Source organism: Rutilus rutilus (assembly GCF_951802725.1).
Source record: "Rutilus rutilus genome assembly, chromosome: 15".
Lineage (NCBI taxonomy): Eukaryota > Metazoa > Chordata > Actinopteri > Cypriniformes > Leuciscidae > Rutilus > Rutilus rutilus.
The window spans coordinates 10,954,333-10,981,363 of record NC_140220.1 but is presented as its reverse complement, the minus strand read 5'-3'; the positions used below and the strand labels follow the sequence as shown (position 1 = coordinate 10,981,363).

Below are 27,031 nucleotides of genomic sequence, written 5' to 3'. Positions count from 1 at the left end.
TGAATTTCAGACTTGGGTGACTACATTGGCGCACATCCTGGCTTGGTGGCTGCAGCTTGTGTCAGGGAAGTCTTTTGCACACCTTTCGTGGGTATTCCCACCGCTCCAATGACCAAAGCACTTTTGTGGGTTGTTTCAGATCCTTTTTATCCGTACAGATTACATTTCAGGAGCTGCATACCTGTCTTAAACCCCCTTAGTTCAACTGTTCAAGCCAGCAGTTTGTGCCTGACCTGTTTTGATGTTGCACTGTCCTTTATGTCTGTGCACTTTATGCAAGGTGTAACACTTTTTTTTTTTTTTCTTGAGGAAAACTGCATCAAAGCACTCGCTCACATTCACAGCACCGCAAGACTGCTCTAGATTTGGGTCAGCACAGTCGTTTGCCCTAGGCTTGCTTTTGCATAGCAACAGACATTAAAGCCCCGTGGGTTAAATAAGGGGTAATTATGAGCACATCACATTTGACCCAGACCTTTTAGTCAGACATCATTAAACTCAATCTATTTCCAATATTCCTAAAAGTGTCCTTCATGTTTTCTAAAAGAAGTTCCTTTTATTTGTCAGTTATTGCATGAGGAAGGCAGGAATGCCGTCCTCAGCGGTTTCAGCTTTTGAATCTTTAATAGACTTAATTCGATCAGCTCACAATGGGAAAATCCTGACACGTCGATCCCCTTTCACATCTGCAAATGTTAGGTTATCATTGTTGGTGTTCAACATAGTGGACAGTTTGTTTTGATGCAGTTTTTGTGTTGAATGCACTGAATATATGCATATTCTTTTAAACCATGTTGGAATGGAGGATGTCACTCAGACATCAAAGAGAGCAGCTCCTGGTTTAAAAATAACCTGTTATCATAAAGTCATGGTTGTTGACTTCCTGGACATTAAGACATTATGACTAGTTGCAGCAAACACAATAAGTTTAGAAAACATTATCACACCTAATGGTTTTCTATTTTAAGGGGTTTGTTGCAACTGGACCCATGAACATGAACATCCTGAAGGTGTTGTAAGTGATGTTTTTTTAAATAATACACATACATTCTTATTTATACATACATTTATCAATTGTTAATGGCTGATGGAACCACACAAACACACACACAATCCCAAGAGACTATCTTGAGCTGTAGTGTGAAAAGCAGCAGACAGGCACAATAGCCTATGAAAGTACATTTCACGCTTTTAAGAGCCCTCTACAAAGGCACTGGCAATACATCTACTATTATTTGTGATTTATTTATTGCTTGCAAAAAGTTTTATTTTATTAGATTGCCCTATTGTTCAAAAGTTTTAGGTCAGTAAAAAAATTTTTTTTAAGAAATTAATGCATCAATACATTGTGACATTAAAGACATTTATGTCATGCATTTTCTGTAAAGCTGCTTTGAAACGATGTGTATTGTGAAAAGTGCTATACAAATAAATGTAAATTTCATTTCATTTCATTATAATGTTTCAATACATTTCTATTTCAAATAAATACTGTTCTTTTGAACTTTCTATTAATCAAAGGATTTTAAAAAGGGAATCATGTTTCCCACAAAAATATTAGGCAGCAATATTGATAACAAGAAATGTTTCTTATGTCCACCAAATCAGCATAATATAATGATTTCTGAATGATCATGTGACACTGAAGACTGGATTAATGACTGCTAAAAAAAATTGCTTTGCCACCACAGGAATTATTTAAAATATTAAACAAAAAAATATATTAAAACAGAAAAAAAAGTTATTTTAAATTGTAATCATATTCACAATACTGTTTTTACTGTATTTTTATTCAAATGAATGCAGCCTTGGTGACCATAAGAAATGTCTCTTCAAAACTTTTGAACGTCCCCAAACTTTTGAACAGTAGTGTGTACATGGTTACTTTTGTATGGCCATCAAAGGAGAGGCTCTCTGTCCCCAAAATGGTGTAGTTAAAAGCAGGGGTTAATGGGACCAACCTAGCTATTAGAGAAACTATATCCAATCAGAAAATGCTTTCTGCGTTTTATGTTTTTGCGTTTGGTGACTTCAGGTTGTCTGACAAGAGAAAGAAGGGCTGAATCTGAAATCACCCTCTAAACCCTGCCTCAATTATATTCCCTACACTGTAAGAAAAATCTGTAGAAATTACAGTATTACTGGCAGCTACTTGCCAGTAACTTACTGTAGATTTAAATTGATGTTATTTACTGGCAACAATTTGTTCAAAATTAAACGAACATTAAACATTAACAAGTCTTTATCTTTACAGAATAAAACTAAAATAACAGCCTCATGCAAAGCATTCTGGGAACCAAAATCTGAAGGAAAAAAAACAGAAAAAGGTTGATGAAGATTTCTGGTTCCCAGAATGCTTTGCATTAGATTGTTATTTTATAGTTATATTCTGTAAAGACAAAGACTTGTTAATGTTTAATGTTCATTTAACTTTGAACAAACTGTTGCCAATAAATAACATAAATTTAAATCTACAGTAAGTTACTGGCAAACAGCTGCACAACTACAGCAAATTTTTTACAGTGTATGTTAGTCCACTAATACAGTTCACTTGAAGGAGTGAATGAAACATAGGCTGTACACTCATTATTGCGGTGCAATGTGGGATAGAATGAGTGCACTCGATAATGTCCACTATGGTATGGACAGCACTACAGATGACTGTCCCCTCAAATAATGCCCTATTTGAGGGTATAGGGGGTGATTTCGTATTCAGCCAAGGTGTGTGGTTAAAAGATCCAAAAAGAATTCAGGGATGGATGTGCAACATCAGTTCTGGATTGCCGCTGTCCTGTAGTGTTTAGCTCCAACCCTGACAAAAAACCTCACCTGCCTGTAGCCTTAGTAATCCTGAATACATTAGCCTCTTTCACACAGCAATCCCGGTAAATTACTGTAAAATTATCAGAATTACTTTACCGGTAAATACACAAATATGCTGTTCACATAAGCAACGGCGTTCTGGCTTTTTACCGGTAGAGACTATTCACACATAAGCACCAAAATACCAGTAAATTCTGTGAAGTCAGTCATAGGAAATGATTTTTAAACGCCGCGCCGTTGTCTTTATTCGCCCGCCTGAGGAGAACGTTTTAGTTTCACTGTCTGTTCAATTTGACAACACTTTTTTACTTTTGATTAACAGGCATAAGGGATGATCAAACAGAACATGATTTTGCTCTTAAAAAATATGCGCATAATAGTAGTTATCCAACTGAGCTGCAATGCTGATGAATGGAAAAGAAGGCTGGGTCTCGAGTGCGACAAGTTGAAAAAGCTGGTTCAAAGAAAACTTCTTACTTGAGCGTGTTCTGGCTCGTACGTGCTTATGCCGATAATCTTCATTCTGCACTTACACAGCGCATCATACCAGTAATTTACTGGTAATGTTAATGTTACTTCCCTTACTGGTAAATTGCCAGAACTGATATAGGCCTACCGGTATTTTTGAAAAGGTCCTGTTCACACATGATCATTTACCGGTAATTTACCGTTAATTTACCAGTAAAGACTGAGGGCCCTATCTTGCACCCAGCGCAATTGACTTTGTTCACCGACGCATGTATCATTCCTATTTTGCACCCGCGCAAAGCGCGCTTTTCCCTCTACAGAAGCACGTCGCTAAACTAGGGAATGAACTTGCGCTCCCTGGGCGGTTCAGCGCAAAAAAGGAGGCGTGTTCCGGCGCAAACGTTCCTTCATGCTATTTTGCAGGTTTAGAAAACAATTGCGCCACTAACCAGGAAAAAATTGTTTAAAGTCAGTGGCGCGTTGCGCATGTTATTCAGATGCTATTTTAAGGGCGCATGCTTGGCCATAATCAATGTAGCGTGTGCACAACGCGCATACACTTTGATTCTCTCATCTACACAGAAGCAGCAGTTTTCATTTTTGCAAATCATACATTATTACGATAGATAGATAGATAGATAGATAGATAGATAGATAGATAGATAGATAGATAGATAGATAGATAGATAGATAGATAGATAGATAGATAGATAGACAATTTATTATAAAAGCATACATCTAGCTTACACATTTACCCAAATTATCATACGCCTTTTTAACCGAAGTTAATTTGGGTGGGTTTCTCCATCCCCAACGTCCCTGACGAGAGCGTTGCTCTCCTTGGCTGTGAACCGCTCCTGGCGCGTGCCTGGCAAATCCGCCGTTATAATAGGAATCCGCTTTAGAACAAGCGCGCCTGCTCTTAAAGGGAATGTGAGATGTCGCTCTGATTGTTTTTTTTTTTTACGTTACGCCCAAACCACACCTATGAATAATGAAGCTACTTCAGACCAACCCATTTTAGATTTGCGCCTGGCGCAAGAGTCATTTATCCCGCCGGGAAAATAGCAACAGCGCCAAGACCCGCCCACAAAGTTACTTGCGCTTTGCGCTTTGACACTTGCGTTTCAGATCTTTAAAATAGGGCCCTGAATGTGTGAAAGGGGCTATTGATTAGTTAGTTCAGATATGTTTGATTGGAGCTAAACTCTCCAGGACCGACATTGCCCATCCCTGTCTATTTTTCTAGTGAAACTAAACACTCTTTTTAGCACCACTCACTGCACATTTCATTTTGAAAATGTCACCAATCAGAATTGCCTAATAAATGCTTCTTTTTTTTTCAAACGCAGCTAAGTCTATCTTTCGTAATCTTAACTAAGATTAGGAGCACAGCAAAATCTGTCTGTTGTCCTTTTCAAAGAAATCCTGTTTAACCGTCTAAAGGGAATCCTAATCTGCATATTTCCCCTTGTGTGTTATTTTACATCTGAGGGGAAATGATCCCCACATTAGCTTAACTAACTCAGAGAGTCAAAAGCTCCCTCAGCAGATGTTTCGAGTACACTTTCACAGCCAGTGGAAACCAACACATTAGTGCCCACAAAACGCCTGCCAAAGATGCACAGTTTAGAACAGTATTTAACAGATTATCTGTGAGTGCAGTGGTGCGTTCATCTGTGAAGGGTTGAATGTATTATTGAGATGTATAGTGGTCGTCCTAATTGTGGCAAGTTTAATGGAGTAATCCTGCAAACTACTACGACAAGCTCTTGTTCAACATCGAAGGACACCTTTATTATGCTACAAGGTGAACTGCACCCTAATGTTCTAATGTCCTAATGTTAACAAAAGTAAAAGTAAGATAAAAACGCATTTTCTGAAGCAACCATGCAATTTTAGCTTGCTTCTACAAGTCTTTGAGCTCTTTTACTGTGACTTGTGATTCATGGTATGAATCGCTTGTACCTGAATGCTGTAACAGGGAAGCTACCAAGCAAATTTGGTAGATATGGAGCTGGTTATGTGATACAAACATCAAATAGTATTCGTTTACAAATCTGTGGTAAAAGATGCACTATGGTAAAAGTGTTTTGAGGTTATAACATTGTGTTGTACAAGGAACCACGCAAAAATAAGGGTTTATTAATAGATGATCTGCCCCTGTAATCATAATTTGTGTGAAAAGGAATGAAAGTTTTTGGTGTTTTATTGCCACTAATTTTAGCTGGAATTTGCAGTGAATTTTATACATAGGTACGTTTTTGGAGTTTTGCAAAAAATATATGAGGCACGTTTCCAATGAGCCTATGTTGGTTTCGGTCATTTACTGTAGCTTAGTATAACGGAAGGTCTCTAACCCCAAACCTTGAGTAATACCACTAAGAGGATTTGTAAAGTTAATACTAACACAATTCTGGAAATAATAGGTATCGGGTCAGTGTTAGAGAATGAGGTGATGGATGAGGTCAAGCATGATAACATTTGTAGAGAGTACAGCAGGCAATCCAGCAACAATCTATAATTTCTCACAGCCTGATTCCATTTTACTGACCGCAGCACAATGTGTTATAATCATGGATAAATATGAGAGTGTTTATGAGGAAATCATTTCTAATTATTTTAAAAATCTGCACTGAAGCAGGTCACTGAGCAAAAATTAACATTCTGTCACATAAGTGTGTTTATATACAGTACAGTTCTGCAGTCAGCTTAGCTCTTTTCAGTAATGTAATCCCCAAATGGGTATACTGATGCCACATATGGAACAAAACAGCAATGTTTCCACATGGATACATTATGCACATGTTACATTTTTTGTTGGTTGTCTTTTTTAGTAATATTGCTTTGTGAATGCATCTTGCTCACACAGTAGAAGACATGTAACTTATGCAGGGACATTTTGAATTTCTTACAACTATGATTAAAATTAACTTGCTGTCAGGTTTAAACCCGGGCCTTATTCTTACGTTTTTTATGCTTCATCAACATTAAGAGAAGTGTTCCGTTATTTATACATCACTTGTGTTGTTTCTATGGTTCAATGATCCCCCCTTTCGTGGTGCAAATCTTAATGTGATTATTAAAGGATGGCCAGATTTAAAACCGTGCATTTAATGCATTTTTTTCTAGTTATGTAGCAATTAACTCATGATAACTCAGATAACTAATGCTTATCTGACAGCCAAGCAGAAAAGCAGTCAAAATCAACCCCTTTTACTGCTCATGTCGCCTACAGAACTGAGAGAGCTTTTGGTATACTATGAGAGAGGCAGTGTGGGAAGGGAGGGCAGTTTGGTCTGTAACAGGGGAAATAAGCTTGTCTAATTTGATCTAACTTTAATTTAGGCTTCTCTTGCCTTGTGCATGTGCTATAGCCATGAGGCACTACAAGACCCTTTTTGCTCTTGCATTAACTAAAGGGGATAATTTTATATGTATTGGCAATCTGTAAACATTTTTGAGACATCAAGCACTTCCACCTCTATGATGTAATGGATATTCATGATATATTCAAGATTTCGCTGAACTCAAGATTCAAGAAAGATCATGAACATTATTTTAGCATTTTAAATGATATTTTATGGCTCATATATTTTGTCAATATTTATATATATATATTATAATTAATACACAATATATTTTAGTTGTATCACCCAGCTTACTTTATAACAATGAGATGCTGAAATAACGGAGGATGCATCTGAACAAAAGAGCTTGTATCCTTGAAGATCGCGCAAACGCTGCAAATCCATGCGTCTAGCCTAATGATAATGATCGTGTTTCTTTTTTTCTTTGGGTTTTCAGATAACAGCCTTTGATGAGCTTCAGGCAGACTTCAAGGTGCCGATCGATCAGGGAAATCCACTTCACGCGGTAAGTCATGCAAATAATAGACTTGATCATTTGATTCATTGCCCTTTCCTGCACTTCCACGGACATGAATGTGTGTGTGTGCGTGTGCGTGCGTGTGTGTGTGTTTATTTGTTTATGGTGGGAATATATTTTAGCAAGCTCTCTGATCTTTTGCAGGCACCAGGTGTGTTGCCTACCCCAAACTCGGAAACATTTCCTGTCATCCGCAGCAATGCATGAATAATCCATAGAGCAGCTGTCTATGTGTTGTCTTTCCTCTGCTGGAGGCCCTGGCAGCTTTTATCTCGCTAATTAATTCAAAATGAGGCAACTTTTCCAGCTTTTTGTTACACCAACTGTTATCCAAAAGTTTAGAACAACATTGTTATGCTAGATGCCAGCATTGCAGAATAATTTACATGTGTGCACTTCATAACTCGCCAGGCTATGTTGTGACAGAAAACAAATCAAGAGGCAATGGCGGAGGCGAATGCAGATATTTTTGGACTTTGAGTCAGAAAGTCTCATTCAGAATAGGGCACCGTGATGTGTAGACAAAGTATCTGAGTCACGTATCTGTTCCGCTCAAAACTTCTGTTGTCGTAATTTATTGCTGTCTTCCCAACAAAGTGTCAAAGTAAGAGATACACGCTCTATATGTCACCCACCCCTCTGTCAGACTGGAGGGAACTATGGAGGATCCGGAAGGTGGGGGGTGCCAAAAGATTGATGGCCTCCTAGCTGATCTCACCACCCAGTCAAGTCAATCTCACACCCTGCCTGGCTAATTGGTGGCTTCTGTCAGTCTTCAGCTGGGAGGAAGTCAGGACTTCATCCTGTGATTCTCATTGGAGCTCCCCTTATGACTCTAGTCTACACAGTAGTGCTGCAGTCTCTTTTCAGTCTCTCAGGCTCCTTTTACACCTGCCATTAATGTGCAGAAAAATCTTTCTTAATCAGTATTTTTTAAGTCTGAGAATTAATTCATGCAATTAATAGAGCATATTTATTTTGAGGCTACGCTAATGTTTTTTCTCCCCAATTTCCTGTGGCTAGTGTTAAATGCTATTTGTGTTGAAAAAGGATGGTACGCATTTACCCTATATCAGCCGTGCTTGAATGGCTATAAATATTTATTTCTCCATTTTATCCTCAGAAATTGAAAAATAAATAAAAAAACAGTTAATAGCAGTATTGATATCACTACTGGTATTGGTATCGATATTGAATTAATATTCAGTAATATAATCGATTTAACTGCACCGGTACTGTAAGAACAAAATTTGAACTGGATTGAGCTGGATAATGACACTAACTTTACAACATTGACACTGTTTTTTAACTGAATTTGAATTAACATTGAACTGACTTAAGCTGAATAATTACACTATTGTCTTCTGTAGAGCTGCTTATATAGCTGAATTGGACATAATTGATTAACTTTACAGCTTTGACCGTTATTGAAGAGCATTGGACTAAACTGAGTTGAATAATCACACTTCTCTTCTGCGGAGCTGCTTTATGCCTGAAATTAAGTTAGTTCTATAACCAATGAATTTTAAAACATTATTTTCCTAATTATTAATGTGAAGATAATTTGACAGTGTTATAAAGGTGACTTGACTTACATTTTCGTTTCTTTTTGTTGATTTTACTTACATTTGCGGATTCAATGTGCAATTATCATTACAGATTTTAATGTTGGATGCAACTGAGATTAATTCATTAATCACAGAAAACTGTAATCCCTTTTTGTTTAGTCGAATCACAACCCTAGTACTTTTGTCTTGTTTTCCAGTAAATAATATCTGAAACTAGATACATTTACTTGTGAATCAAAACTGCTATGGATATTAGCATAAGACGGAATACATCTTGAATTATATGTATTTTTCTTACCCCATTTGGCAATTTTTGAAGCATAAAACAAACATAATTTAGTGAGGTTTAAAAGTTTTTAAACTTTAATGTCTCTGATAAATCAAAGAGCGTGAGCTAGCAGAACCGTCACATTTAACTGTCCTTGACTGCCCGGCTAATTTTATGAAGGCATTCCAGACGTAATTCTCCAGCAATTAAACACTTCTGATGCTATTCATTTATAAGATGCACTAATAATCCTTGATGAGTTTTCTTTATGTGTTGAAACGAGGCATCTTTCATGTTAACATTATGTGCTCATTAGACAGAATTTGTATTTGCTGTGCTGCCTGATGTGCTCAAGCTTTTAATTTTTCATTTTTATTTCATACATTTTTCCCAGTATGTGATCCTTGTGAATCAAACCCATAACTTTGACTGCGCTAAGCTTTACCAGTTGAGCTACAGGAGCATTGCTAAAACATTAGCTAACTGTCTAATTCAGAGTTTATGGTAACAGTATTACCTACCACGGTCGCCTTAGTAGAGGTCACACAACCCTCCTCAGGGCCCACTTTGAATTGGATACGGATGGTCCCTTTGGGGTCAAATATCATCTGTTACTCTACCACTCAATTAGCTGCATGAGCTGAGCAGCAAGTCTGACCATTTTACTCTGGCATTGAAACATTACACTGAAGAGGAGAGAGAGAGAGAGAGAAATGAGGGGTGCTTCACAAACATAGCATAGCTCTTATATTTTTGCTTAGGTCGGAAGCTCAAAAAACATTTCTCGATAACGGGGTTTGTTTCAGGGCCCATATTTTACATTAGACAAGCCATATTTTATTTATATAAAACAATTGACAATTTTGGATTGTGGTTAGCAAAAACCCCTATTTAAGGAGGTCTAGGTCATATTTTTTTTGCACATATTTGCACTGCCGACTGTTTATTTACAGTACCGACTGTTTATATATACATTGCAATATCGTACCTTAACTGTAATATGCAATTACTTTCCACTGCACTTTCACTCGGATAGCTTCTGTCCAAACTTTATTTGCACTACTTTAAATCCATTGTTATACTGCTCATTAGCCTAACTTATACATATATCTATTTGTTAAATTCTGTTTATAGTAATAGCCATCTGTATATTATGCTCACATTCTGTTTATAGTAACAGCCATCTGTATATATATTCATAGTACATATCTATCTGTAAAATTCTGTTTATAGTAACAGCCATCTGTATATTATATTCAGTACATATCTATCTGTAAACATTCTGTTTATAGTAATAGCCATCTGTATATTATTATATTCAGTACATATCTAGCTGTAAACTCTGTTCACAGTAATAGTTATCTGTATATTATATTCATAGGACAATCTATCTGTAAATTTTTGTTTATAATAGTATTCAACTCTATATTTATTCAGTACATATCCATGTTCTGCACTTATGGAACCACTGTATATCCTGCACTTGCTGCTATTGCACTTCTGGTTAGACCTAAACTGCATTTCGTTGCCTTGTACCTGTACTTGTGTAATGACAATAAAGTTGAATCTAATCTAATCTAATCTAATATTTTAGTAAAAAAGATATATTTATGTATATTTTTCCATGTTTTGTTCATGATTTTAGGTATGAGGGAATGCAAAGCTAAAGTGACCAAAATAGTTTGAGATTGTTCAGAGGCTCAGCTTTTGATCACATCTGCTCATGCTCTTTTCTATGCCATTGTTATCGGTATGCTGAATATTATTTGCACTTCAGAGATTCAGACTCAGTTCTGCTGTGTTTGCATTTGCATCTCCGTCAAGGATTACCGAATGTTGCAGATTCTATGGCTCAAGAACATTATGATCTTGCTGCTGTATTGACTCTCTGTCCTGTATTTAATATATTGTTTACACTGTATGCAAGCACTTGTCAAGCAGAATTTGTGCTGACGAATATTTCAAAGGGAGCTGAGTCTAATTGCCTGCTAATTAAAAGTGCTGATATGGCTCCAGTTATCTCCAGTCGCTATGGCTGCCAGTGGAATATATTTGCATGCTGTTGTTGAGAGGTGGAATGGTGTGAAAACAAGTCTTAAGCAAATTTTGGATGAACTAAAATGAGGTGCAGCCCAAAAATAGTCAGAGTTCTGTCTAACTTTCAAGGATGTTTGGTTTAATCTCTGAAACACAGCTGTGTACTGAAACAAGACAGTGGGGGGTTGCCAATCAAAAGCCTTAGAAAAAACTGTTGAAAATGCACTGAAGAAACTTTGGGAAAATAGCTGCATATATATATATTTTTTTTATGTATTATTATATTATAATATATTATAATACAGATTAATATAGTTAAACAAACAAACTTTTTTACTTCGATATATTATATTACATATTATTTGAGCCTGGACATGTCTTATAATAAATTAGCAATTAAGCAATAAAAACAAAATAGGGCATAGGTTATCTTGCATAGGGCACCAAGTGAGACAGGACTTCTATTGCTGCCTCTCAAGAAAAACAGGTTCATGTCTGCAAATTATTTGTACATAAAAAAAAAAAAAAAGGAATATAGCATCATTTTTGGTTTGTATGTGTGACTAAAGTGACTAACAAGGCCATTCTTGCTGAGAAGGAGTGTTGTAGTGGTCACTATGGGTGGCTCTGTGTATTAGTGAATAACAGTACATTATTTACAAGTGCAGGCTAGTAGTATAAATAATGCATTGTGTTGAATGAAGTTAAGTTGAAATGTAAAAAAAATGGCAATAAAATATGTATGTTTAGTCTTCATTACTGCAGAAAACAACATCTTTGCACTTCTTGCCAAAGGGCATGAGAATAGTGCACTTTTAAGCAGTGCAGCCATTTTTCTTCTGTGTCACTCATGTAAGATTTATTTGTGCCAAACTTACATCCACACTTGGCTCCCATTGAGTTCTGCTTCTTTTTGTGCCTCAAATATGAAACATTATTCCATAGTGCATATAAGAGAAAAAAAAAATGCAGAGAAAGTTGGTGCAAAAAAAAAGGAAACGCTATTTGAATCAGCAGACCATGCATTCAAATCTCTGTTGAATTAGATTTAATCCATTGCACACATGTGATTAAATGATAAAGCACTGACTATACTATGTCTGGGAGTGTGTGTATAAAAATAGATTTTGAAACATTCTCCCTTGAGAGCATTGCCACTTTTCCCGACCCCCAAAACGTACATGTTTGGATGGAATCACCATATGCCACTTTCACATGCCATTCAAAAATCTCCCTGCTGTTTTTTCCACCTCTTGGCTGTTGTTTTTCTAAATGAAAGTCCCTTGATGTCCTTGCCAGTGTATAGTGCTCTATGATTCTGCTAGGGAACACTGGCCAGGAGCTACAGAAAACAAGAGCCTTAGGCAGCAGTGGCATGTCAAAACCAACCACTGTGACACAAACACGTATGAATGCATATACACTATAAGTCAAGTTAAAATCTAAAAATCCACCCTACACCTGCTTTTTTGATGCTTCACATCAACTTTTTATCAAATGAAGGATGTGGCCTTCATAAGTTTTGTCCTTGAGACTGGCGTTTTAGGTGTTATAGGAGATTTAACAGATCTTTATTTCTTTTAACAGCGTGAAAGGCTGCGGAATATTGAGAGGATCTGCTGCCTGCTGCGAAAGGTATGTAAGGTTTGTCTTTATCTGTGGGGAATTTAAAAGTTTAAGAATCAGTCATTGGAAAACCCATATTGATTGACCACTTTTGCATTCGAGGTGACATGTACTGCATTTTACGCTTACTTAGATCCAAAAAGAATTTGTCCTGGAGTCTGTGATGAATGGGGTCCGATTTTATTGATGGCACTTTCTATGGATTCTAAGGGCTCACACAGAATGTATTTTTGCTGTTAAAAACACGAGACACAGGCCAGTAGAATGAATAAAAGCGCAAGGTCTTCTTGTGCCGCATGTTTAGAATGGCTTGTCATGCGGTAGGTGCTGTAAAAGACTCCAGCGCAACGGTTAAAGACGTCCGTCTACCACGCGTTTACATTGAAAAATAATGGAAAAGTAGCACAGTGGAATGGAAAAACTTATTCTATGAATCGCCCCTAAGACTTAATTTGGCAACACTTTATAATACCTTTCATTAAAATATTATATTATATTATATTATATTATATAAATATATTATATTATATTATATTATATTATATTATATTATATTATATTATATTATATTATATTATATTATATTATATTATATTATATTATATTATATTATACAGTGGGGTCCAAAAGTCTGAGACAATAGTGACAATCTGTATTTCAGAATTTTATCCTGTAAAGTTTTAGAATCTTTTTTTAATCATAACAACAACAACAAAAAACATCCTTCTAAAATGAAGAAGAAATATCTTGAAATTTCGAGGTCAATAATCATGTAACCTCATTAACATGTGGTCTGATGTTCTTGCTTTTGTTCACAAGATGCTCTTTGGATCATTCTTAATTCATTTTGGAGAGCATCATAATCATAATCAGCTTGAACGTTTTGGTTAACATTATACTGAAAATGTCATTTGAGTTTATTATTAGGAGTTTATTTATTTAAGCTTGTTAAAACTGCAAAATAGAAGCATTTTGACACATCTCAGTTGTACCAATGATGACTTCTTAATAATCAGTATTATTTAGGTATTATAAAGTGTTTCCCAAACCCTTTTAGTGTGAAACTGAAGGCATTGTGGGTGTTTGAACATTTGAAAGCACTGTTACAGGGGGCCAGAACGAGTTATGTTCCATATATATATATATATTGTGCCAACATCAGCAGAACGCCTTCCAGCCGCCTTCATGAGTCTCATGTCTCGTGGAATGAGGCTCGCCCGTGTGCATGTGCACCTAGCTGAAAAGGTTTCTGCTGTCACTCGGTTTCACCTGACTGGAAATGTAAAAGAAAACACAGCCTGACAAAAACACTTGTGAAAAACACAGTGTCCACAAGGGCTTCACATGTGCTTGAGCTGAATTGTCTGCAATTTTACAGACACACCATTTAAAAAATGGTTTACAGCTCTAAACTGTGATTTAACAAGCCATGTTTAAAAGCCATTGTTAGGTTTTAAAGCTTTGGAAAGGTGACATCTATGCTGTTATTGCTCTTGCTTCTTTTTTCCCTTCCCTCTTTGTCTCTCGGTTCGGGTCTTCATGCACATGAGGCATGTGGTTTGTCATTTATTATCATTATTAATTATCTTGGTTGTAAACACTTAGCTTAAGGCTCTTATCACACCCTGATGGGCCACAGTCTTTGCTTTGACTGACATGAGCACAATGATAATTTGTGGGAATCAAGCCAGACAGTAAATAAACAAAAGTTCATTTTTATTCTGAACTGGTAGTCCTAACAGTTGCGGATCTCTTTACTCAGCAAATAAGAGAATAAACATACACCTAGCAAAGTTTTTGCTAGTGTGACAGTTTTATTGCCGAGTGCATCTGTGTATTGTGCATCTTTTCAGAATGAGACATTCAGTTATGCTCACAGGTATTCGGTGCTAGGGTGACAAATGGTAGCATTAGATCGTTTATTTTCCCCCCACTAAAGGCGCAGAGTATTTTTCACAGCCGGCAAACAAACATGCATGTTTTCTCATTTTTGTTAGGCCGGTGTAAATGTCAATCTTTGACATCTGTGTCATTTTGTGTGTATTCACCAAAACACACAGAGCATGAAATGTCTGGAAAAACAAGAAAGGAATGATGGTTTGTTTGAATGACCTGCTGAGTCACACAGAGCTTCTTTGCAAAGTGCCAGCATATTTTTAGACAACTGCTAACACGTCCTTTCAGGATCCATAATACAGATACCGGGCACCAGTAATTTATACATATACAGTAGAGTGTATTTGCTTGTTTGTTTGCTTTTGAAAGAAGTCTCTTCTGCTTACCAACGCTGTATTTATGTAATTTAAAATATTGTGGAATATTGTGAATTTAAAATAACTTTTTTAAATATATTTTAAAATGTAATTTATTCCTGTGATTGCAAAGCTGAACTTTCAGAAGTCTTCAGTGATCCTTCAGAAATCATTCTAATGCCGAGTTCACACTGCACGATTTTCTAAGTAGTCGGGTCACTGTTCTTTTCACACTGTGTGACTATCTGGGGTAACATTCAGTTGCTGCTGTGTTCACACTGCACGATGGATCGGCGACAGGAGGTTTCACACTGCATGACTTCGCCGACAACTTCTGTCTGCTCCGCAAACTACGTTTCACAACCAAACACATGCGGGAAGTGATAAGAAAATAACGCAAGTTCTCACGTGAGACTGAAATTGTTATGAAAAGCAAGGGAGCAAGGATTGTGTGTTCTGCAAAGAGAGTTGGGGGTATATAACAGGGATGGAAATTAACTTTTTTGTCCACCGGCCACTGTGGCTGGTGGATTTCAAAATCTACCAGCCACTCAATGTTTTTACCAGCCACTTTCTTGTTTTTAACTGACAATGTGTAACTTCATGTGAAAATTAATACTACAAGATCTACAATACTTAAGCAGTTTATTTAATCTCAAGTCTCAATGAAATATTGACATTTTCTCTTTCTCTCTTATATATATTTCTCTTTTTTACCTGGATGTGGCATTTGAATGATTCGTGGTCTTTTATGGCTTCCAGTTTTAGGTTTTTAGTCCCAACAATGAAACTAGGGATGGGCGATATGGACCAAAAGTCATATCCCGATTATTTAGGCTGAATATCGATATACGATATATATCACGATATTTTTTCCGCAAAGTGAGAGCAAATGTTCAGTCAAAATCAAAGCCAAATATGACATGTCACAAGTAGTTTTATTGAAACCAGCTATTTCCACACACACAAGTACTGTCCCCCTTTACTTAACATAAATTGTAAGAATATGACTAGTACTAATAAATAAACATTAGGCCTATGCTATGAGTCATTTAAAAATATAAAAAATAACACAAAGAAAAATAAAGTGGCATTTTGGGGTTAATATGGAAACGACAGTTACCATGGTGAATACACAATATTAACAATAACTGTTAATGAACCATTAACTACTCCTGATGAATAGAATGAAAATCATCCCTGCATTACTTTTATTTTGTGTAATTTACAACGTAACGGCGTTGTATGCTCGTAGTTTATTTTGCACTTTATATACAGTGAGGCGATACACAGCGCGCGCCGCCGCATGCGCGTGCAATTGAAGAGTGTTCGCTATGAGAACAGGATAACGGCTGACGTGACAGGACAAGAAAGTCAGTTTTTCTGAGGTGAAAGACTTTATTTCAGCGTACACTTACAGTATGTCCTCTAAAAGTGTCCGCCGTCTGTGTGAAACAGTATATTTTTATTTACCCGCCACGGTGGCCGGTAGGTGAAGCGAGTTTACCCGCCACAACACAAAATCACCCGCATTTGGCTGGTGGCGGGTGCTAATTTCCATCCCTGGTATATAAATAATTTTGCAATGTACTGCTGTTGCTGCTGGTCAAGCAAATGTTTGTGCTTTGTTTCTGTTTTATATATTTGTAAATATATCTATTCAAATTCTGATATTCTGGTCTATAACTCCTCCCCGAACATCCCGCTGCCCAGTATCTTGCTCTCTCATTGGCTGTAGGTCATCGCCGATGTAGTTTTCAGTCAGAACACATTCACGGGCGTCGGCGACTCGTCAGCGATTGTCTCAGATCGCGTCTTTGATAATTCACACTGTGTGATTGTCACTCGCATGAACGAGCACCGATTTGATTTCGTCATTTGTCGGCGATCTCCCAAAACCTGTCGGCAAGTGAAAATGTGAACTTGGCATAACATGCTGATTTGGTGCTCAAGAAACATTTCTTATTATTATCAATATTGAAAATAATTGTGTTGCTTATTATTCTTGTGGAAACCGGGGTACTTTTTTCACAATTCTTTGATGAATAGCCTAGAACACTTAAGAACGGCATTTATTTGAAATGGAAATATTTTGTAACATTATAAATGCCTTTACTATAACTTTTGATTAATTAATGTGTCCTTGCTAAATAAAAATATTAATTTCTTTCAAATAATAATAATAAAATCTACCTGACTAACTATTTGACTAAATATTTAACGGTATAGTGTATATGAATTAGGTTGCATTTTAGTGAAGTGAAATTGTTTCATAAAAAAATCTACCTTGTATTTCTGCCAGGAAAATAATATATGGCTGTGAATAAATTGTAAATTGTATTTTCACCATTCATCATAGAATAAAGTGGTGTTTTCTAGAAAATGTTAAACAATCTTTAACACAAGTATATCATTTTGCACCCGTTTGAATAATAAATGGTTGAAAAGTTTTTAATTTCATGTCTGTCAAAGAATCAATAAGATAACTGCACATAGTTTAATGTTCTATAAAACTGTTTTCAGTACAACACAATTCAGAACCTATAATTGTTTCATTTTACTGACAAGTTCTGTCCCTGTGGTTTACCATCATTGTTTTGACCCTGTCTTTCTCTTAAGCTAAGCTTTTCCCTTTAACTCTGAAGGTCAAGGTCAATATTGCAGCAGCCAATCAGAGCCGTCCACTGGGGGAGTGCAGCGTAAATCCCCTATGGTTGCCAACACTGTGTGTTTGTTCTTCAAACGAGAAGCTACTTTTTGATGTTGCAGTACAAACGTTTCTGTCCTCTCATCACTCCACTTCACACTTGCATTCATCACCAAAGGCATTTGCACAGAATTTTCGATAAATGGAAATGACAATGGTAGAGCTGAAAGGCAGAGGATCATTCATAAAAGACCTGTATGATATGCAGCAGCCCCTTTCTCTTTGGAAACTAGTACCCTAATGATGTTTCCGATACACAGGGATACACATAATTCGAGATATGACAGAGCATAAAACATTTAATAAGACTCTTTTGAACCCAGGTTCTGAGATCTGTTATGTTGGATCTTCTCAGAGGACCGCATTTAGACCCTTGCAATAGAGAGGTGCAGGGATGACATCAAAGTCTGGAAGACTAATTCGCCACTGGTTCCCTCGAGATTTTGCTATGGGGTTAAGGTCTGTGGTAAACATAACTTGACAATGCTTGAAGGTTTTGCCACCTCAAATAGGTTGCCTGAACATTGGTTGGACAAATTTTTTTTTAATGTACTATAGAGGACATACTGGCACAGCTTACCCCGATCTACCCAATTCTCTGTGATTATGAAAGTGTTATAGTGATTATTTGAAAATGTTTCTTTTTAGATTTATACATCTTTATATACAATAGTTGGCAGAAAAACAGACGTCAGCTTAATACAAAGTAAAACATTTCCATATGTTATTTTAATAATTTGCTATAGCTTCAGTACAATGGCATCATCTTCAGTACTATTTGGTATCACTTATCTATTATGGTGACAACATTTTCAGGCCAGATTCAGATGCACTTTTTCAAGCATAAGTCAGAAAACCTCATCTCAGATTTGTAGACTGCTGTGTTTTGCCTCACACATACTTCAGTCTCTCCCTCTTACGACTTTTCCAAGCAATCCTTATCTCATTAGAGCAGGGAATGTGATTTTTCTTTTTCACACCCTACACGGATATACTTGGGGGCGCAGTAAGAAATACTGCCTCTGCCTGGAGGAAAAGCTCCATTTGCCTTCAAAAGGCTCTGGGCAGAGAACGAGGAGGGGGCTTTCTTGCACTGCTCTCAGTCTCTTACCAAGCCAAAAGCAGCCCAGCCCTCATCAGACAGTTTAGTGCCGAGACTAAACTACTGCTGCCGAGGCGTAGCCTGTGAATGAATTTGCTTGAGCCGCCTAGATCAGTCGTGTGCATTGAAAAATGAAAACCAGCTTGATAAAAAAAAATGTATCAGCTTGTGATGTATATGCTAAATTCTTTTCAGAAAGAAAAACACAGTTAAAAATAAGCCTTTGTTATCAAGCCTCTTGTAGCTGGCCCCACGCTGCTGGGGAAAAGAGCATTCTCCTTTGTGGCTTTTAAAAATAGCAACATCTGGCTGGTAATCATACAGTATCTTGTCTCTGTATGCATCTTGTTAGGTCTGAAACTTGGATGTGTAGGGGGCAGCAGGGGCCTATTAGCCTGTCATCAGGCTCTGAGACAATGTGCTCTTATCAGAGGTGTGGCTGTTCTTCTGCTGCTGCTGCTGGTGGTATAATTACTCTGCCGCTAAAAATCAGTGTTCCACTATAGCTTTCAATCAGTGTATTCCTTCCAGCTTGACGTCACTGTCTCTTACCCAAGGTTGACTTACATTTGCATGTTTATTATCGTTTTTTAAGACTTTTTTTAAGTGTTTAGAAATATTTTGTTTCTGCCTGCACTGAATATTTTGCCATTCAAGTTTATAATTGATTATTCAATAAATTCATATTATTATATGTTTCTGTGTACTGAAATTGTATTGCAGGGGTATAGAAACACAGCATAAAGTTTTACAGATTTTTATAATACAGCATATTGTATTATTTGATAATTTAACATATTATTAATATTAACTTTTGGTTAACGTTATGTTCAGTAACCTTTCTCTTTCACATTCATTACTATTCAGTTTATTATTTATTATTCAATTGATTTATATTATTATGTATTGTTTTATTCTGACAGAAGGATATTGCAGGGTTGTAGAAATTCAGTGTAAAAATATATATTTTTATTGTGTTGCAACTGCTTTACAAAAGCCTATACATAATAAAGAAATAAATATCATCTCTCTTAGTGCATCAGATATGACAGAGTTTTTGCTGGTAATCTTTCTGGTTTTGACCCTGCTTTATTTTGAATATGCATTTTTTTTTTTTTTTTTTTAGCCTGGAAGAGTGTATCTGTGCCATAACCCAATATTCAAAATGGTGATAATCACAGTCCAAATAGTTTAATGGAGAGCCAGTTCATATGCTATCCTGTCTCATGGGGATAGATGTTCTTTAAAGAGAAAATATGTATAATTCTATGCTGCAGTTAATTATTGGCTGCTGCTGAAAGAGCAAGACAGTAATTGGAGACTATAGCGGCTATTCTGATCTACTAAGGCCGAGAACATTATGCTGTTGCTAATCTGAGGGCACAGTCAGATTTGTCATTGTAATAAGTGAATGTGAAAGGGAATGGTTCCTGAACATGAATTTATTTATGGTTACAAGTACTGTATGTAGAACTATTCTCTTTATTCTTGTGGTCAGTCCTCTAATGGTATCAGTGGCTCTTGCCCATTTCTTTTTTATATCCATTCTTAATATATATATTGTCAAGACACACTGCCTCATTAAAGAGATATCTACGGGTTTGGTGTCTGCTCCCTTTTGCACTAATGGTGGGAACAGAGGGTTAGAGAGTGAGTGAGGAAGCGAGAATGTGAAGGACACTCCACAGTACAAAGCTCTCCGCCAAAGTAGACCTCTCATTAGGTGACATGATTCTGAAGAGGCTCTTGTGATTCCCATGGGAAGGCAAGTTTAAAAGTTATACTTAAAGCACTCAAAGCTTCTGGACTTCGGTCTGAGTGGTCCTCATAATTAACATAGGTATAGCAATGGTGGAGAAACTAGCTCCTTCTGAATGGTTAAATATGTGCATGAGAGGCTTCAAGTGTACAGAGTCAGCAAAATCCAGGAAAATGCTGATATACAGCCCAAAAAAAAAAAAAAAAGAGATTTTAAACCCATAAAAACCATAATATCTGAGATATGAGAAAGTTTATTTAAATTATTGTTAACAATTTACAATAAGGTTTCATTTGTTAACATTTGTAAACTACATAGGCTAACATTAATTAAGACTGGACAATACTTCTACAGTGTTTATTAATCTTAGTTAATGTTAATTCCAACATTAACAAATACATATTTTTAAAAATCAAAAGTTAATTGTTAACATTAGTTAATTGTTAACATAAAAAAAAAAATAAAAAAAATATGAACTAACATTAACAAAGATTCATAAAGTTTGTAAAAAGTATATTGCTCACTAATACTGTCAGAAATAGGGGTACAGTAGGAGTCCATTTCTGTCCCCCAAGGTACAGTCTACACTAATGTACCCCATAGGGCTTATTATTGGACCTCAAGGTACATATATGTACCTTTTTGAGGGTCAAAAAGCATTAAAAGGTACATATATGTACCGTTTCTTTTAAAGGTTAAGGTACAATATTGTACCCTTGAGGGTACAGCCCCAGTGACAAGCCATTGTACCCCAAAAGGTATTATGTACTTTATTTTTGTGTAAGATAGTGAAAGCTTTTACTAATGTTATCAAATGAGACCTTATTGTAAAATGTTACCAAATTATCTTAACAGAAAATCCTGTAAAGGGTGCTGTAGGTTTTTTTGTTGTTGACTGTACAAAAGTATAAAAATACCATAATATGTTTGCTGATATTTTGAAAACATGCTGTTCACATCCTTGTTTCTCTGAAAAACAACGCTGCAGCCAGTTATTCTACTTTGAAATGTGCGTTCCATGTCGGAAAGTGTGTTTTTGTTTTGGTCTGTGTGATCCCGCATGCACACAGCTACACCCCAGGTTGCCAGTTGGTGGAAAATACAGCATATTGCAGCCATGAATGCAAGCAAAAGAACTGGGTCAGAGATTGCAGATTCTACCCGACCTAAAAAGCCTTAGCACCCATTAGTACAGTATGTCCAGAGATATAATAAATGCGGATAAATCAACTCATCAACTTACAGTGTAAAACGTGCGTCAACTTCCATTGTCAATTACGCTTGTTCCTTTTGCGTGTCCTCAATCTGGCAAACCGCGTGAGCGTCGAACCCGTGGAGGAGGGTGCGGGAATCTCTCTCCAATAGTTTGAATTTGGCCTGCAGTACCCATTTCAACCACTAGCTGTCAATATTACACACTGCACCTTTAAACAAGAATTTCTCTTTACTTTGAATTACAATTGATGGCAGAATATGGCTTTATTTCTACAGTTTTATTTAAGACATGCTATTATTTAGTGTCACAGCTGGCCTGCTAGTTAATGTCACATAAATATCACACATAATGATAAAATCACTCCAAAATTGCAAATATTTGTTGTTGTTTATGTGTGCCACTGAAATGAAGGACAAAATATTGTGCCTACAGTTAGTCAGATGTTCAGAAGCCCTGAAGTCTAACAGATTAAGACTGATCTTCCAGATGGGCACTTCCTGGGCCAGCTGCCAGTCCATATTTACTTGATTATCCAGAATTTCTAAGTCTGTAATTTTAAGGCATCATTGGCGCAAAAAAGCTGTTTCAAAAGGTAAGCAACTTACGTATGCTGCTTTATAAGATAGGTAAAGCCAAATTGGAAGGCAACTTCACAAATATAACTCATGCAGAATGCAGTCCCAAAATGCATTGCAACAAGCTCAGTGGAAACACAATAAACCCAAGACAAGGTGAGAGAATGTTGATTATAAATAATTTGAGTGTAAATTTTTGTTTAAGATTGAAACTAATTAGACTAATTGGAATACTGATTAGAGTACTGCATTAATGTAGCAGTGTCCTAACATCAAACTCTCCTGAGTCTCCCATGTGGAGCGATGGCAGGAAGATCATTTATTCTAGTGAGGAGAGTGAAGTTTTAGAATAGAAACTTTGCTTTGCCAACGGCAGTTCACAATTCAGCTAAAATCCAGATAAGAAATTATCCATGAGCCTCAGCTTGAAGTGAAGAGATATACTAAGGGAACGGTTTGAATAATAACTTGAATTTATGCAAAATATGTTGAAGTCTTTGTTTAATGGCCTTCAGCGAAGACATGAGGACAAGTCTTCTGCACGGACCCTATGGTCAGCTTCAGCTCCCCTCCCACCAAATGCTGACATATATATCCCGATCTTCAAGTAGAAGGAACTGGATGAAATATTCTGAATAATATCAGTCCACAATCTGACTTGTGATGCAGCCTGGAATTAAACCACACCATGTTCATTCATCTGGCCAGAGAACTGGCCCCCCCCATCTGAGCCTGGCTTCTCCCAAGTTTTTTTTTTTTTTTTTTCATTTCTGTCACCTGATGGAGTTTGGGTTCCTTGCCATTGTCACCTTTTGGCTTACTTAGTTGGGGACACTTAATATTCAGCAATATTATTGATCGGACTGCACTAACATTATTGGATGAGAACTACACTGACCTGGATAATGGCATGACTGTTTTCTCCAGAGCTGCTTTATAGATGAATTGAACATTCCAGAATTTATTACCTTTACACAGTTAAACGGAAGTTTAACGGAATCAACACTGAACAGATTTACCAAATGAATAATGACTGTTTATTATTGTCTTTTTAGATCTGCTTTTCAGAATAATTGAATTCTGTTTGCATCACTGAATCATTATTTTCCTGTTTATCCCTAAAGCTGCTTTAAAACGATCGGTTTTGTATAAAGAGCTATATAAATAAAGGTGACGACTTTAATATTTCTCTTGTTGTGAAGATGAGAATGTGGCATGCAGAAGGGAATTACACAGGACAAGACATTTTCTCTAAAGCATTTATCCTCTTCTTTTTATATCCAGGGTATTTTAATGATGGAATATTTTGGGCTTTTTTGCGCCAATAAGGTTAAATAGCTGGGACAGGTCAAACTTTAATGAGCCCTCTTACATAAATGTTGGCCTGAACCTAATTTTCTTTAGCCTGCTGTGGACTCTAAAAGGAAAGGTTTGTGCCTTAGGATGTTGTGTCTCAAGTGATAAATGATTCACTGAAGCCAGCCCTCAGTCTATGTCAGGTATAAACTGTTAATGGTCCTTTAAGCCTTAAGTCCTATATATAGTCCTAATATATATATGGAAATCCCACTGTGAGTGGGCAACACAGCTGAAGTAGTTCGGGTATTATGCTTGGTAGCAACCTGAAGAGTGCCCTAAGAGTCCCCTTTCTTGTCCATTTACAGCAAACTGGCACAGCAGTGTCGCCAAAAATTGTCCTGTTCTTCCTCAGTTGAAGGTGAATTAGCATAACCTAGAAACCATGTCCTCAAACTGACAATGTTAACTCCAGTGATCACCTTAGATTTGTATTGATTTCATCAAGTACTCTGCCTTAGAATTTCCACAATTGTATCCCTTTTTCTTATATAAGAGAAATCCAATTTTTCACTGATCTCTGCAATCTCTTCAGAGCAACAGTATGTGAATAAAAAACAGTCATTTCCTTTCTTAAAGGGATATTTCATCAAAAATTACAGTTTTGTCATCATTTAATCATGGCCTAATATCCTAGTCACTCTTTAAAAAAAAAGTAATATAGTTTTTAATGACATGAGGGTGAGTGTATAATGACAGATTTTTCATTTTTGGGTGAACATTTCCATTAAGAATTCATCAAAGACTTCAAATCCAGGTCTACCTGCATGAATCAGACCTAAATCAGAGCAGGTCTTCCACCCTGTTTTACCCAAGAAAAGAACTGAGTTACTTATCTGTGTTCTCTCTAGTTGGTGCTTCCAGAGTACTCTATCCATGGACTCTTCTGTATCATGTTCCTGTGTGCTCAGGAGTGGCTTACCGTAGGCCTGAATATCCCTCTGCTCTTCTACAACACATGGAGGTGAGCAACTGAACCAGCCTTTACTCCGCTTAAACAACCTATGAGGACTATTATGGGCCTGCTACCTGTCCGATATCACTGAAATAGGTGTCCTGAGAAATCCCACCTGTCCCTGAGACAGCAATACTTCTGATATTAATATACCTCTATTAAATGTATTTTTTGTGAATATTTAAGTATAAAAATGCTAATTATAGACATTTAAAATTAAAAAGCCATTAGTAACAGCTCTATATGCCTGAATGAGTGATGAGCTACATATGGAGGGGTTCTTATCCTAAGACTTTTCTAAGAATTCTAAGACTACTAAGAATTTTCATGCTAAATCATTATTATGTAAAAAAAAAAAAAAAACTATATTTTTATGTGAGGATTGATCCTCTAGATACAGCATCAGTATTGGAATTATCCATATTTCAGATCAATTCCATACTTAATTATCCTACATTAAAGCTCCTTGCCACTAAATGTTCAGTGTGTTCCTAATCTTGTCACTGCGCATTCGTTTTTTCAGTTTTTGGATGAATAATAGCAGACTGAATGTTTCATCACACAGTGAAACAACTGAGGAATTCATAACTTGGATAAAATGAGTTTCAGTCTCTTTGGAGCTCTAAAATCTCTTTCTTCAGGGTTTGTTACTGAATGTTCAGAGCTGTTGTCAATTACTGCCACCGTTCTCAGAATATGAGAAATCATTGGTTTTTTTTATTATTATTATTTTACAGAATGATGAATGGTGAAACATCAAACTTAGTCAGTACAATAGTAATGGTGAATTTTGATTATTGTTATGAAGTTACATTTGATTAGCTGGTTGAGTTCACTATCAATAATTTTCAATAAAATCAATCTACCTTTTTCACAGATCCAATTATGCTGCTTTCCAGTGCACTGTCAGTCTCTTCTTCCCTTCGTTTTGCTCCAATTCTTCCACGTCTTTCTTCCTAATGCACTTAAAGCCTCCACTCCTTGTTTTTGATTTTCCTAATAGAATTATTACACCAGGGGAGTCGGTTTTCCTCGTCTTACATTTAAAGACTATATTTAAGTCATCCATCTCCAAGAACTGCCTAGATTGACAGAAATACATAGAATTAAGAGGTTTAGACAAGCCAAACTTTGCATTTGATGAAAAATAAATAATAAATAAAAACCGAAAAACAAAACAAAGGTGCACATAATGTTTCAAGACGCACTACCCGCCTTGTGTTTTTTCCCATTTTCGGCAGGTACTTCCACAGCCCCACAGACACTAAGGAGCTTCTCTACGATCCAGCGTCTGTCATGAATGGAGACACGCTCAAGTTCTGCCAAAAAGAAGCCTGGTGCAAGATGTCCTTCTTCGTCCTCTCGTTCTTCTACTATCTCTATTGGTGAGTAGATATCCAGAAGTTATCTCAACCAAACTTTATTGTCTGCTAATTCTGTGCAACATCTTTTACAGCTAAATTTGCTTTTATTGTGTGCAATTGCTATAGTATAAGCTATCTCAAGCCTATAGCATAGCAGAGATTACACATACAAGCATTTGAACTGACAAGGATGCCAGCAACATGCCTTTGGGTAGAATTCCTGATTCTTTTTTCATCCAGACTATATCACGTTACATTAAATGTTAAAAATACACATAAAAACGCACATATTCTATAAAGATTCACCCTTCGGGTGAACAGGCCTTATAACCTTTTGTCAGATCAAAGGCAGTTGTTGTGTATCAGCCACATTCTGCATTATCTAACGCTATTTGCTTCTAGAATTGAAATTCTAGGAATGTCTTTATTTTACAGTGTCCTTGTTACATAATGTTACATGCACTTACTGTAGTAGCAACAATACATTTTGCATAATTACATCCAACTAACCCTAAACCAAACCCCTTTCCAAATCCTAACCCTGTAGTAAGTACATGCTGTTAAAATAAAGTGTAACCCAATGTTCAGCACAAGTTAAACTAAATCAACAGCATTTGTTGCATAATTTCTGATTCTTGGAAGTTGGAAGGAATGGAAGTAAAATGGGGCTGACAATAAATGTCAAAACACACAATGTTTTAGCCACAAGTATAGTATAACCACAATACTTAAATAATATATGTGTTAGCGTGACACTAATGTGATAGAATCACTTACCAACTTTGTCTGTAAACAGAAATTATCTTGGTGGCAAATATAACTAAAGGTTTATCTGTCTAGAACATTAGTCTCTCCAAAATGATGATTTACACAATGTTACTCTCAAATTATACACAGGTTTTTACGGAAGAATTTTATAGTGCTTGAAAATATGAGCATCACATTTTTTACTTTAATGTGGACTAGTTTTAATTATTTCTGTGGTAATCAACATTATGCTTAACCTGATCTTAACTTGGAACAATCGACTTAATAGAAAAAAAAAACTAATCTTATAAATTCTTATA

At 36.4% G+C, this 27,031-nt stretch overlaps 1 protein-coding gene across 1 annotated transcript in view; it reads left to right on the top strand.

The window, feature by feature from the left end:
* The window catches only part of cnih3 (cornichon family AMPA receptor auxiliary protein 3), a 30,210-nt gene that overhangs the window by 729 nt on the left and 2,450 nt on the right, over positions 1–27,031 (top strand). Inside the window, exons 2-5 of the mRNA XM_084432794.1 lie at positions 7,099–7,167; positions 12,640–12,687; positions 24,497–24,609; positions 25,842–25,985. Of these exons, the coding sequence (XP_084288920.1) occupies positions 7,099–7,167; positions 12,640–12,687; positions 24,497–24,609; positions 25,842–25,985 (374 nt within the window). The remainder of the gene's footprint in view (positions 1–7,098; positions 7,168–12,639; positions 12,688–24,496; positions 24,610–25,841; positions 25,986–27,031) is intronic.